The sequence below is a fragment of the Pteropus vampyrus genome, unplaced genomic scaffold (genome assembly GCF_000151845.1).
Source record: "Pteropus vampyrus isolate Shadow unplaced genomic scaffold, Pvam_2.0 Scaffold213, whole genome shotgun sequence".
NCBI lineage: Eukaryota > Metazoa > Chordata > Mammalia > Chiroptera > Pteropodidae > Pteropus > Pteropus vampyrus.
In genome coordinates, this window is record NW_011888994.1 from 2,530,564 (window position 1) to 2,545,006 (window position 14,443).

The 14,443-nt window shown below is 32.3% G+C and overlaps 1 protein-coding gene across 5 annotated transcripts in view; it reads right to left on the reverse strand.

Moving 5' to 3' along the window:
• Window positions 1-14,443, reverse strand: part of BDP1 (B double prime 1, subunit of RNA polymerase III transcription initiation factor IIIB) — a 75,696-nt gene that overhangs the window by 3,525 nt on the left and 57,728 nt on the right. For all 5 annotated transcript variants that reach the window (XM_023538123.1, XM_023538121.1, XM_023538120.1 and 2 more), the window contains exons 30-38: window positions 14,067-14,218; window positions 12,522-12,672; window positions 12,101-12,281; window positions 9,921-9,984; window positions 9,382-9,568; window positions 8,422-8,626; window positions 5,942-5,981; window positions 5,057-5,324; window positions 2,648-2,891 (exon numbers count right to left, since the gene is read on the reverse strand). In XM_023538123.1, coding sequence (XP_023393891.1) covers window positions 2,648-2,891; window positions 5,057-5,324; window positions 5,942-5,981; window positions 8,422-8,626; window positions 9,382-9,568; window positions 9,921-9,984; window positions 12,101-12,281; window positions 12,522-12,672; window positions 14,067-14,218 — 1,492 coding nt within the window. The remainder of the gene's footprint in view (window positions 1-2,647; window positions 2,892-5,056; window positions 5,325-5,941; window positions 5,982-8,421; window positions 8,627-9,381; window positions 9,569-9,920; window positions 9,985-12,100; window positions 12,282-12,521; window positions 12,673-14,066; window positions 14,219-14,443) is intronic.

Below are 14,443 nucleotides of genomic sequence, written 5' to 3' on the forward strand. Positions count from 1 at the left end.
TTCATCTAAGTAAAAATAAAAAACTAGTAGATAGCAAAAGCCACCATATACAAAATCAAAGACAAATGACATACAAGGAAAAAATATTTGCAACCTATATTACAAAGGGTTTTCTTTAATGAGTTTCCATAAATCAATATGAAAAAGGCTAATAACTCAATTTTTAAAAAGTCCAATGATATGAAAAGATGGTTCACAGAAAAAGTATAAATGATTCAAATACGTAAAGAGATACTCAATCTCACTCATATATGCTCATTAAATCTATGAAGAATGTCAAAAGTGAAAAAAATTGGTACCATGCTAGTGAGATGAAAAAGGCTCTCTCATCTACTGCTGCTAAGAACAGAAATTGCTATAATCCCTGCGGAGGACAATCAGGCAATACCTGTCAAAAGAATAATCATTCCTTCTGACCAACAATTCTATTTCTAGGAATTTAACTTGCAGATAAATGTGCAAAATGGCCCATTTATAAGTTAGGTATTACCACACAGTTTGACATAGCAAATAAAAAGGAATAACCGAAATGCCTACCAATGTGAGCCCAGTATCACTTAATGGTACATCCAAACAATGAAATATTATGTTATCTAATATTTTCATTAAAAATAAAGAGGGTACTCTTGGACATGCCTGTATACAAATATTCACAGCAGCTTTATTCACAATAGCCAAAAATTGAAAACTCAGATGTCTTTCAAAGGGTAATGGATAAACAAAACTGGTGCATCCATACTATAGAATACTATTCAGCAATAAAAAGAAATAAAACATACAATTCTCTAGGGAACTATGTTGAGTGAAAAGAAGCCAATTCTGAATGTATGATTCCATTTACACACCTGTTTATAAAACGCCATCTACATCACTTTCTTGGAATGACAAATTTAATAGCTGAACAGGTTGCCAGAAGTTAAGGAGATAGTGGGGATGAGAGAGAAGTGGGGGTGTCTACAGAAGCGCAACACAAAGGATCCCATGGTGACAGAACTGTTCTTTATCTTTACTGTAGCAATGTCAATAAACTGATTGTGATATTGTTCCATAGGTTTACAAAATACTACCATTGGGGAAAACTGGATAAAGGTTGCACAGGGATTTCTCTGAATTGTTTCTAATAACTGCATGCAAATCTACAATGATCTCAAAATAAAGTTTAATTTAAATTATTAAAAAAAAAGAGCAAGAGAGAGAAGCAGGAAGCTCTTTATCTACCATTTTGCAAAGATCTCTGAAACATACTGTCAGATGAAAAAGCATGGAACAGAACAGTATGCTTGCTATTTATATATAAAAAAGAAGAAAAATGTTTATATTTGTGTATACATAAGATATCTCTGGAAAAGTAAACCAAAGATTGACAATACTATATACCTGTGGAAAGGAAGAACTAGGAAGCTAAAAAACAGATGTGGGAAGCTTTTTACTGTAAACTCTTTTTTATAGATTATGAATTTTAAAATGTGGAATATATTATTAAAAAATAACAATTTGAGAATAACATTTAGCTTAGATTCTTGCCTCACACTACATACCAAAGTCAATAACCATGAAGAGAATTTTAAAACTGATTACTAAAAATTTTATACTTCTGGAGAAATACTTCATAATCATAAAAGCAATTTAAGAAATTACAAAGAAAAAAGTAATAAATTTAACTAAACATTTAAAATTCATGGCTATCGGAAAACCTCCAAAATTTTAAAAAGTGAATAAACTTGGAAAAATTACTTGAAGCAAAAAAAGAAAGGCTTTTTTTTAAACAAAGATCTCATACAAATTAGTAAGAAAACACTAAATCAGCAGAAGATAGGAACAAAAAAGAAAAAACCAAGACACTAGTAACTAAAGAAATGCAAATTTAGCAAACAAAATGACATATCTACTCTTCTACCATTATACTAAATAAGAAAAAAGATTTACTTTGAAGAGTTAATATCTAATGCTGGCAAGGATGTGATTAAAGTGGCACTGCAACACTGCTAGTAATTATAACACTGTTCTCCAAAGTAGGTTGGCAATAATAATAATAAAGACTCATTAAAATCTTGGTCTCAGAAGATAATTCTAAAACATAATAGTAAATATTTTTTAAAATTCTAAAAATAAATTTAAAAGAGTTCTCCTTCAAGTCTCATGCTACCCAATAGAGGGTCACCAGTCTTTTCTTTGTTGAGCTCATAAGCCACCCCAATATTCTTCTTAAGTTTTTGATACAGGTTCACAAATTTTTCCATCCCGGTACTTTTTACACAGACAGCTTCAGAATGCACAGAAATAAAATATGCAAACAAATTCTAATTTTACTGTTCCTTGAATTCTTGTAGTGGTCAAGCCATTTCTCCTAAAGCAAGTCCTGCTTTGTTTTTCTTCCAGGTCAAAAGGGTCTTTGCTTCAGAAAATGGCAATTATGTGTCATATCACTTATGGCTAGTTCATTGGCGTTGTACCAAACTAGTTGTAACTTCCTAATTCAACACTATTTTCTTCCAGTATAGTGAGCTATGATGGAGAGGAGATGGATAGTTGCTCTGCAATAATTTCTCACATCCAAATGAAAATAACAATTGCCATGTTCTTTCTAGTTGAGTCTCATATCTAACCCATTCTATAACAAATAATAAAATAACTAGTTATCACATACCTGAGCTGAACTGTCAATATTCTCAGCATGAGTATTAACAACATTTGGAGATGGAAGCAGATCAGAGGACTCTTGAAATTTTTTATGGCTTGCATTGAGTAGACCAGATCTTTTCAAATTCTGTCTTGATACAGGTAAAAGAGGTCTTAGGCGTTTCTTACTATGAACTGGAATAGGTTCATCAGACTCCAAAGTATTCTTTGAGCATATTAAAGACAAAAATCCCAGTGGTCTTCTGCCAGGTCTAGAAATGCAAACATAAAGATATTCAAGAATATCCAGGAAGACACTTCTTTTTTTTAAATTATTAGTTTTTAAAATTACAGTCAACATACAATGTTATATTAGTGTCAGGTGTTACAGCATAGTCATTAGACATTTATGTAACTTACAAAGTGATCTCCACAATAAGTCTAGTAGCCACCTGACACCATACAGTTATTACAATATTGACTCTATTCTCTATGCTACACTTTACATCCCCATGACTATTTTGTACCTGTCAATGTGTACTTCTTAATCCTGTCTCCTTTTTCACCACCTCCCAACTGCCCTCCCATCTGACAACCATCAGTTTGTTCTCTGTATCTATGAGTCTGTTTCTGTTTTGTCTATTCATTTATTTTGTTCTTTAGAGTCCATATAGAGGTGAAATCATATGGTATTTGTCTTTCTCTGTCTTACTTCATCTAGTATAATATCCTCTAGGTCCATCCATGTTTTCACAAATGGTAAGATTTCATTTTTTATGGCCAAGGAATATTCCATTGAATACATGCACCACATCTTTATCCAAACATCTATCGATAGACACTTAAGTTGCTTCCATATCTTGACTATTGTAAATAATGCCACAATGAACACAGGGATGCATCTATCTTTTCAAATTAGTGTTTTGGATTTCTTCAAATAGATACCCAGAAACAGAATTGCTGGTTCATAAAGTAGTTCTATTAATTTTTTAAGGAACCACCATACTGTTTCCCATAGTGGCTACAGCAACAGTACACAATGGTTCGCTTTCAGGAAGACACATTCTTAAAACCAATTTCTCTCTATTAACCCTAAAATGGCATGCATGATATCACATTACTGGTATCAGCACATGTACTAAATACTGATACCACTAAGCCATGTCATATATTTGTGACAAAAATCAAAGCTTACACTAAAGCAATACTTCTCAAGCTTAAAAGTGCACAGAGATCACAGGGGATTTTATTAAAATGATGATTCTGATAAAGTGTGAGTGGGGCCTGAGTTCTATAACAAGTTCTCAAATGATGTCCATTCTGTTGCTCCAAGGACTTTGAATGGCAAGGTTCTAAAGGAGAGTTCAGTAAACTATGGTCTATAGACCAAATGCAATCCACTCCCTGATTCTATAAACAGGTTTTATTGGAACACGACCATGCTCATCTGTTTAAATATGACTGCTTCTGCACGAAAAATGGTGTTGAGTAGTTGCAACAGAGACATACAGGCCAAAAAATCTAAAATATATACACATGATCTTTCACCAAAACATTTGCTGACTGTTGTTCTGAAACATTACTTCCCAAACAGTTTTAATGCCAAACGCCACGATGTTTCCCTCATTGTATTTTTAGCACATCTTTAGACCAAAAAAGATATTGCTGAGCTTTACTTTCAGTAATTTATATAATAAAAACAATAGATTTATTAAAGATACCTTTCCAAGGTACACGTCTTTGCCCTGCTTTCCTTTGAGTGGAGGTTAGTGCATGTCTTCCCCTCTTTAAATCACCAACACCATGTTAATGATTTGAATGTTGCTAACAATAATTATCCATAACCCAGAGGCTTGCTGCTGGAGTATGAGGAAAATAATGTGGGAGAAGCTGCCTTTGGGCTTAAATTCCACATTTACTCTAATAGAAAGAAAGCCATGGTTTACCTCTTTTGTATGCCACAAGGGAGAAAAATGCGCACATTAAGTGGGACTTCAATAAAACAACATCTAGGACTTCTGAATATTAGCCCTATGTCAGACTACCTACATCTGTACTGGCAGCTACTGTATGGCAGAATAAATAATTACCAAAATAATAACCATGGACAATCTGAAAAAGAAAGTATACATTACTAAATTCTAAAGATGTTCTATCTAAAAAGTCAAAGTTTCAGTACTTAAAGTTAAGCTCTTATTATATGGAATGTATAGTTTTCTGTAACAGTCCTACAGAAGTGTCTGACATTATTCTATTTCTTCCCCTTTACGTTAATAATAGAGAAAAATGTTTCTAAAACATCATCCTTAGTACTTAATAAGTTCTTTATTTTATATATAGATAGTCTCTCTCTATATATATATGTGTTCCATATAGGTTATATTCATCTACTGAGAGAGAAATGGATAGAGAAACATTAAAGATTTTCTCATGATACCTGGATAGTGGAGTTTTTGAAGATGAAGTGACGCTATCCATCTGTTCAACCTTAGAAGCTGCACAAGTTCTTTCTTCCTTATCAGACACAATCATCTCATCCTGAGGTAACTGAGGTGTATTCTTTTCTATATGTGTATCTATTATTTTATCAAGAGATTTAGATCCTGTACTCTGAAGAATTGGTTCAAGTTGCTCTTTCTGAGGTTCTGAAGTTGTATGTGTACTTTCTGAGGTAGGGAAGATATCTTGTCCCTTGTAAGACTTCCCTTAAAAAAAAAGAAAATGAATGATAAGCACACATACCAAAATTAACACATCCAACTGTACTGTAATATTTGAAGGAAAAAGCCCACAATACTCTATCATAAACATGCCCTAATGACAGGAAGTTAAATTATAAATTAATAGAGTTACATAGACCCTTAAAAATATTGTAACTTGTTAAAAGCTATAACAGCTTCTGCATTCAGATACAAAATAGTCATATCAATATATTTTCACCTAAAAAACCTTTCTCTATAAATATTTCTTCAACTAACAAAATGAAAGAGTGATCACTTTCCAATTTCAGGGTACCGCTAAGGACCTATAAAAACTCCTTTACACTCAGCTTTCTAATTCCTAAAATGTAGCTGTTGAGCTTTTATAGGAAATCCTGTTGACATATAGTGTTCTATTAATTACAGGAAGAAAGTAGCATCTATGGCTACCAAAGTACTAAATCGAAGATGTCAGCAGGGAAGAAAAACTAATAATAATAAAAGCATGATTCTTAGAGAAAAGTGAAAGAGATTCTACTTCAATCCCAAATTTAAACAAAATGCATAAAAATTATCAAGGGTACTCAGGAAAATGCAATCACATTAAAATTTACTTCACTTACCTCTTTCCTCAAAAACCTTTATTAATTCCCTTGAACATACCTGTTTTAAGGAAATTTACAAAAAAATTAGAAATTCATTTATCTAATAAATTTAATTTTATTTCCTTTCTTTTTTAAGTAAAGGAAGTATTTCCCAGGAAGCTCTGGGGTCAGACATGTCTTACAGGAATTCTACCAAACATTTGTGGAAAAGACACTTTTAGCATTATTTAAACTATTTCAGAACAAAAGGCAGAAAGCTTCCAAATACCTTTTATAAATCAAGCCCAAAACTGATACCATCTGAACAGTCTCACACTAGTACAAAACTATCAAATTAAATATTAAAGGCATAACTTAGCAGTACATCAAAAGACTAATATATCATGATCCAGTAGAGTTTGATTCAGGAATGCAAAATGATTCAATATTATAAAATCTACCAATATAATTCAATAGATCTGAAAAGAAAAACATTACCTTCTATTTCCAGGAAAAGTGTACAATAATATTCATTCTTAAAAAAACTTAAAATTGGCTAGACAGACGTTTTCTTGAAACCATAAAATATAACTACTGTAAACCAAAAGCCAGCATCCATTTCAAAAACACTAGAAGTATTCCCATTAAAGTCAAGAATAAGAACTATTTTCTGACATTTTTTTTAGTTACATTAGTCGATATAATTAGAAAAAAGAAAAAGGTATAAAAAATAAGAGAATTAAAATTATTTTTGCATATGATTGTTTACTTAAATAAACTAAGACAATCAACTGAAGAATTTACTGCACATGAGGAAAATTCAGTAAACTCTCTAGATAGAAATGACAACAGCAACAAAAAAATATAAAAGTTCTTATGATAACCTAATAAGAAATATACCAGATTTGTATAAAGAAGACTTAAAATACCACTGAAACACACAGAAGAAGACTTAAACAAATGGAAAGACACATCGTATTTTTGGATAATAAAATTCAATCTCACAATTACTACACCAATTTTCCCTATATTAGTCTGTAATATGCTCCTAATACAAATACCAACGGGATTTTTTTTTAAGTTCAGAAGAAGCTAATTCTAAAATTGATATGACCTTTAGAACATATAAGCAATTAGGAGAAACTTCAAAAGAGAAGAAAATTGTATGGGGGGAGAGACTATCAAAGATCTTAAAGCACTTAAAAGCTACAATTAAAACAGTGTAATACTGACCCCAGAACAAATAGGTAAATTAATGTAAGAGAAATGAAAGTTCAGAAATATACCCAAATATATATGGGAATTTAATATCTGATAAAACTGAAGTTTTAAATCCATGGAAAAAAGTTGAATTATTCAATAAATTGTACTAGGACAAATACATAGGCATCTGGGGAAAATTAAGTTGGTTCTACTCTTCCTAACACCAAAATATATTATAAACAAAGCAGTAATGTTAACTAGAAGAATTATATTAAATCTCAATGTAGATTTTCAATCCATAACATCACCAGAAGCCATACATACATACAAAGACTGATAAATGTGATCACAGGAAAACAAAAAAATATTTGCATATCTATCTGAATGCAGTACATGTGCATACTAGAATTTAAAATTATAACTAACTTTTATAAGCAATTTTTATTGTTAAAATTTGAAAACAAGATTTAGAAAATAAAAATCACAAATAAGCCCTGCAGACATTATACTTTTTGTATATATATTTAGTCACACTGATGTGTATTATTTTTTAAATGATATATTAAAAACTGATGACCTAGTTTGCATATAGTAATGTACTATGATCTTTTTTCCATGTCATTAAATACGTTTTTAAAACAAGACAAAACAATGTCTGCATGGAATGCTAATAAATTGTTGAAACTGGGAGATTAGTACATAGATATACATTATACTATCTGTCTACCTCTTTAAATGTTTGAAAATGTTCATATTAAAAAGTTAACCAAAAAAGTCTGCATGAGAAAATCACATAAAGTAGAGCCAAAAGACAAATAACCAACTGGGAAAAAAATATTTGCAACTCACATTACAGACATACAAGATAAGACTAGAGACAGAAACGAGCCAGATAAATTGAAGGCCTCAGAAGTTCTGGTTTTAGCCCTCATAGCAATGAGAAGCTTTAAGCATTATGGTAATGGTGGTGGTGATATTACTATCACCATTTTATACAACAGGAAATTCAATCAGAGAGGTAAAGTATCTTGCCTAAGGGCCCACAGCAATTAAGTGGTACAGGCCAAGATCCAGATTTGTATAATGTGTTCAGCCTTATTTTTAGCTAATGACATAGTGCTGGGAATGAGATTACTCATTAATGTCCATCAATTTTCACCTAGAACAGGTAGAAAGTAGAAATATAAAAACAGTTTTACCTGAATTATCTATGGTGAAATGTATTAGTACTAGCTTTATATAAAGAATCTAAAGGAAAACCCAGAAAATAGATCTGTTGTAATATAGCCATCTTACTTGCTAAATGAGTCTCTTACCTCAGAGATATATTTTTGACAATCGTCTCTTGAAGTGAGTGAACTTTTTTTGGCAGAAGGACCATGGTCACTTCCATCAAGCCTACAATGAAATCTCTTCCTAGATATAAGATCCAAATTAGCAGGAGGCTTTTCAGAATCATCTCTTCCAGAATTAGATAAACACGTGGCATCTGGACCAACTGAAGTTACCGGAAAATTCATACTGCACAGAAAATACATACATATTAAATCGGTGGATTAGAAGTTACTTAATGAGATTAAAGGTTCACTTATTCCAATGAATACTACCAAAAAAATTCAAAGTAACATATACATGGCCATGGCCACAAAAAATGTTAGTTTTGAGCTCCATGCATACTTAAAGACTCACAATTTCCATAATACTCAATTAAATCTGAAGTATAAAAAATGTTTTCCTTGTTTGCAAAGTTAAAGTTTGATCTAAAACGTCTCCCTAATATAAAAAGCTTTAATTTCTAATGATGTTTAATAGACAATTAAGCATTTCTTAACCAATGACTGTTAAAAAACAGTTTGAGAATTCTACAATAAATAATTAAAATGAGTATCAAGAATATACAGAAATGTTACCTCTCTGTACTATTTTTGCAACTTTCTGTGAATGCATATTCATTTCAGAATTTTAAATATATATATCAGTGTTTACAAGGTAACCATACTGTTAATAGATGCCATTTTATGATCCAGCTTGCAAAGTGTTTTTAGATTGCAAAATACTTAATATACAAGTTTTATACAAAAGCATAATATTATACATTTAAATGGCATCTTTATCACATAAAAAATAAACAACTTTTTCTCTAAAAATTACCATATAATTACTACATATCTCCAGGACAATTACAAATAATGTCGGCTAATGCCTCTTTCAATCGGTACTATTAGATTCATAAAGCACCTTTCCTCCTAGCAAAAATAGTTGAGCTCATTCATTACCTCATGTCACCCTTTTCTTCTGTATTCACTGATTTGACCAATATGGGTGCTGGCAGTAAAGGGTTTGGTATTAACTGTGTAACGGTATCAGTAAATTCTTCCACTGCATTGGTTGGAATTTCCACCAGAGTTAAAATGAATGCTTGTTCATCCTCACCATCATGATGTACGTTAGCAACTAGATTCACTATCAAAGTTTAAAAGTTAGTAATGAAAAGCTGAACCATGAAAGAACAAAAATCATTCATTTCATTTCTTAAAAGTCTCATGACAACTTATCACCAATAAAAAACTGAATTACACCAGAAAAAAAAGTAAATTCATAAAGGATAAAGATGATTCACTATGAAGATTTATAACTCTGAGCAACAAAATTTGCACATCAAATACTTCAAGTTCTTTTTATTAACTTAAGGGCATCATAGACTCTCCCAAAATAAAACTATTTTGTTTTTCCCAATCAAATGGCGGGGGGGGGGGGGGCGGTAAAAACCATACTATTAGGTTCTATGATATTTTATTGAGGCAGATTACCATACCTGTTAAATCTTGAGGATTGATTACATTCTCTTGTTGGACTTCTGGAATACTAGCTGATGTACACTGCCATAAAAAATTAAAATGAAAGAGTGAGATTGACCAAATCTCAGTTGTAAAAAGGTTTCCTGATAAATTGATAAAGTGTTTCAAAACTCAACTCAGTAACCGCATGCAATTTTTCAAGTGTTCTGAAACTTCTGATGGTATCACAAAATTTTTTATTAAATAAACACACAATAGGAATTCGAACTAACTTCTTCAATAGGTGCAGTCTATGAAATGATTTTTGATGTAATGAAAAAGGGAGATCCAAACCCCTCAACCTTCTCTCTATCCTCATCATAGCAGCCATCGTACTATTAGTGGTGACGTCTGAATGGAGGCAAACCGGTCTCCTTGCCTCCAGCATGGCTCCTTTCAATCTGTTTTCCACAAAACTGTAAACACTGTTTTCTCTAAAATATAATTCTGATTATAATTCTCTACTGTTTGTGATCTTAAAACTTTTCATTTTGCAATCAACAATGATTTACTCAGGCAAAAATATCATCAATGCATACTAAAACTACCAGGTACAAGGCTGCTAGCTCACATTTGACGAAGTTACTAAGTGGAAAAGATGCTGTTATAATGGAGAAATCTAGCAGGCATCATCCTAGCCAAGTGATCAGTCAGGATCATCAAGAATGGGACAATTTGCTATTATGTGTTTCCTGATGTAACATGTGATGAATAAACACCACCACCTATATAGTAATCTTGCCAAAAAATGCTTAACCTGAATCTAATATTGAGGAAACATTTAAAAATGTTTGACTAGCCTGGACTCTTAAAATGTCAAGTTTACAAAAGAGGAAAAAGAGCAAGAGTACTACTCTAGATTTAAAAAGAGTAAGAAGAAATGGCAACTAAATGCAACAGAAGTGTTGACTGAAACTATTATTACATAATATTAAGTCAATGTTAGTATGGTAACATTGAGTGTGACAACAGTATTGTCATTTCTCTGTATATATCTGATAAAAACATCAGTATTGTCATTTCTCTGTATATATCTGTATATATCCGTTTATATCTGATAAAAACAAGAATGTTTTTGTGGGTGAAAGCTCACATCTGTAACTTGACTTTCAAGTGGTTTAGTTTTTAAAAAGTATCTAACTATAGAGATGGAGAGCAAGAGAGACAGAGACCAGGAGTGGAGAATATAAGCAAATGAGGCAAAATCCATGTAAAAGGTATATCAGAGTTCTATGTAAGATTCTTGCAACTTTTCCTCAAGTTTGAAATTATTTCAAAATAAAAAGCAAAAATAAAAAAAAGGTTAGGGGTGGGGGGAAATGCCATAACTTTGGATATAGTCCAAACACTTCAGTGAGTCATAAAAATTCCTTTTATGATCTGTCTCCAGGCTACCTATTTATATTTAACCAATTTCTTCATTTATATTCCACTCATACCTACTTGTAGTCCCTGAACATGTCATGTTGTTTCATATTTGTTCTTAATACATGTTCCTCTCTCTTTTAAAAAAAGTATTAATGCCTGAGTCCTAGTCCCTTCAGAGACTGATTTCACTGAATTAATTGCGTTAAGCACCACTCCTAGAGTCCTGTGAAACTTTTTTTTAATTAATTAATTTATTTTAATTAGTTTCAAGTATGTGAAACCCTCTTTTATAGCACCTATCAGATTGAGTTTAACCATGCATGCATTCATCTGTTTCTCACAACTTTGTATTCCATATCTCACAGTGTTGAACATGTAGTAATAACATCTCAACAAACACTTGCTGTGTACAAAACACTTCCTTTTTCAAAGCTTTTACAACAAAGCCAGGTATTGGCTAGTTTATTTCTATGCTCCAGAAACTAAAAACAAACTCAACAGAAATTCTATCACAGTACATTCTCACAAAGGCAAAACTATAGGAATGAAAAACAGATCCATGGTTGCCAGGGGTTGGGGGTGGGGAGAGGGGTGACTTAAAAGGGGCCCTGAAGAATTTTGGAGGTGATAGAACTGTTCATGTATTAGTTACGTAACAGTATATGTTTGTCAAAACTTACAGAACGGTATACTAAAGAGGGCGAAGTTTACTCTTTATGTTATACCTTAATTTTTAAAAAATAAGGAACAAACCCCTAGTCACCACTTGTTATATTTGACATTCTTTTACCTCTGGCACATAAAGGGTAAGCACATCGTCTCCATTAGAGTCCTTTCTCAGGGGCTCTCCAACAGAACTCTCACCAAGACCCGTACCCAAACCAAGAGTGTGAGGCCTTGTCTCGGAGGAAACTGTTGGAGCCACTGACAATATCTGAACCTCTTGAGATCCTCTTTCTTGATCTTTCTTTCTGAAAAAGAAATTAGTATGTATTAGTTTTAGCCTGTATTTGAAATCAAGCGGACAACCACAGAATCAATGTTTAGAGCTAGGTACATCAAAGTTCATCTAAAGTTCAACTAATTTAATTTTTTTTTAAGTTTTATGTTATATTTAATGCAACAGAACCTGTTTTTCTATCAAGTTCTTATAGCTTAGGGTTATAGAAACTAAATAGAAACCAAAACCCAGAATTGCTTTCCTCTTTTACCTTTCAGTTAGGCTTGCTTCCTGCAAAGAAATACAGGTCTCTTCAATACCATGTACATATGCCAATCTGCTCCGCTCCGTATTCTCTGCTGTTGTAACTGATCCAGGGTTTTTATCTTCTAATTCTGTTGTTTCAGAAGCATTTTTTGTTTCTAAAATAAAAAACGTATTTAAAAAACGCATTTAAGATAATAGCACAGCTAAAATCTCCACGTTAGAAACACCTTCTCTCTTCAAAGATCACTATATAGTGCCTCTTCCAAATCTTTCTTAATCCAAAAAGCAAGCCTACTCACAGGGCAGAAGGGTGGTCCTGACCAGTGAGATTTCTGAATAGTAAAACAGATGATTAATGAATCCTGCACTGTACATGTTTCACTCTTGGCTGTCACTTTAAAGTGGTATCTCCACTTTATGGTAAAAGCAACGTAATTAGCAACCCACATATAAAAAAAGTTTTAGAGGTGGGTACACATGAAGTCTGGCTAGTTCCACCTTGGGAAAAGTGTCAGGGAGGAGCTGGTCTACAAAGAATAATGTCAGAAAGGGGAAGAAAATGACTTCTATTTGGAAAAAGTAACTTGAGCCTAAATAATGAGAGAGCTTCTGGAGTACTGCTCAAACCAAAGTAGGTAACGAATTAACTAACTGAACCAAAGGCATTGCTGGTTGAAAGAAATCCCAGAAAACAAGAATCCCCAAACAGAGAAAAGAAGATGCTAACTATCCAGATCTTCTACACAGAGGGTTTAATACAATCTTGGTGAACACACTAAACATCAGTGAATTGTACACTTTAAAATGGGTGAATTGTCTTTGGGTGGTAAACACACAATAGAATGTTAAATTATAATGTACACTTGAAAATTATATAATTGTATTAACCAATGTTACCCCAATAAACTTAATTAAAATAAATAAATAATGAAATAAAATGGGTGAATTGTATGGTATATGAATTATCTCAATAAAGCTTATTTTTAAAAGTGCTGAACTGTTTACAGTATGCATATATTGTCTTTCTGAAAGGAATATACATGCATGTATATATATATAAATATATAGATACACACACACAAATACCCTTAATTAGATGCTTATATGTATAATACATTTCTAGATGTCTACAACAAAAACTGTTAACAGCAGTTTACCACTAGAGGTAGGATTAGAGGGCTGAGAGGGAAGAAGTGACTTTTTAAAATTTCATGCCTTTGGGTACTGTCTTATTTTTTGCCACATGCATGTATGCCTTTCTAAGAGATGTGTGCTTGAGTAATCATGTTTATCCACAGATACACAGAGAAAATTATCTATGAAAAGAAAGTCTGATCAAGTAAATATAGCAAAATGGTAGTAATCACTGAAACTAATTGGTAAATTTTTATAGGTATTTATTTTATAGCGCATTCTACTTTTCATATGTTTGAATTTTTTTAATAGTAAGTTAAAATAAGTTTAGCAACTGAATATTCCATTTGAAGTGCTAATGCACTTTCTTGTGTCAAAATAATTTTGTAACTTGCAAGGGAATAATAAAATTTACCTCTTTGAATTTCTACTTCTTCTTTAGTTACAAACAAACTGGGAACTTCCTGATGAGCATCAAAGCTGTTGGTCTCTAAAATCTTCCTAAGATTTGGCTTAGGCTTGGCAAATCTATTTCCCAAATTATTAGTCACTTCACAAGTTGTATTCCTGAAAATAGAGAGAATGAAAAAAGAGAAATTTGTCAACCTATAAGAATCCTCTCTCTCACACTGATTCATTCTGTCTAGCACTGACAAGAGTTATGTGTCACCACAGGTGCCATGCTGAGCTCATTTCTAAATGCTAAAATTACATAGTAGTAACTTTACTAAGTCTTGAGAAAGGAAGAGAATCTGGACCATGTTTGTAAAACAAAGACTACATTTACATAAA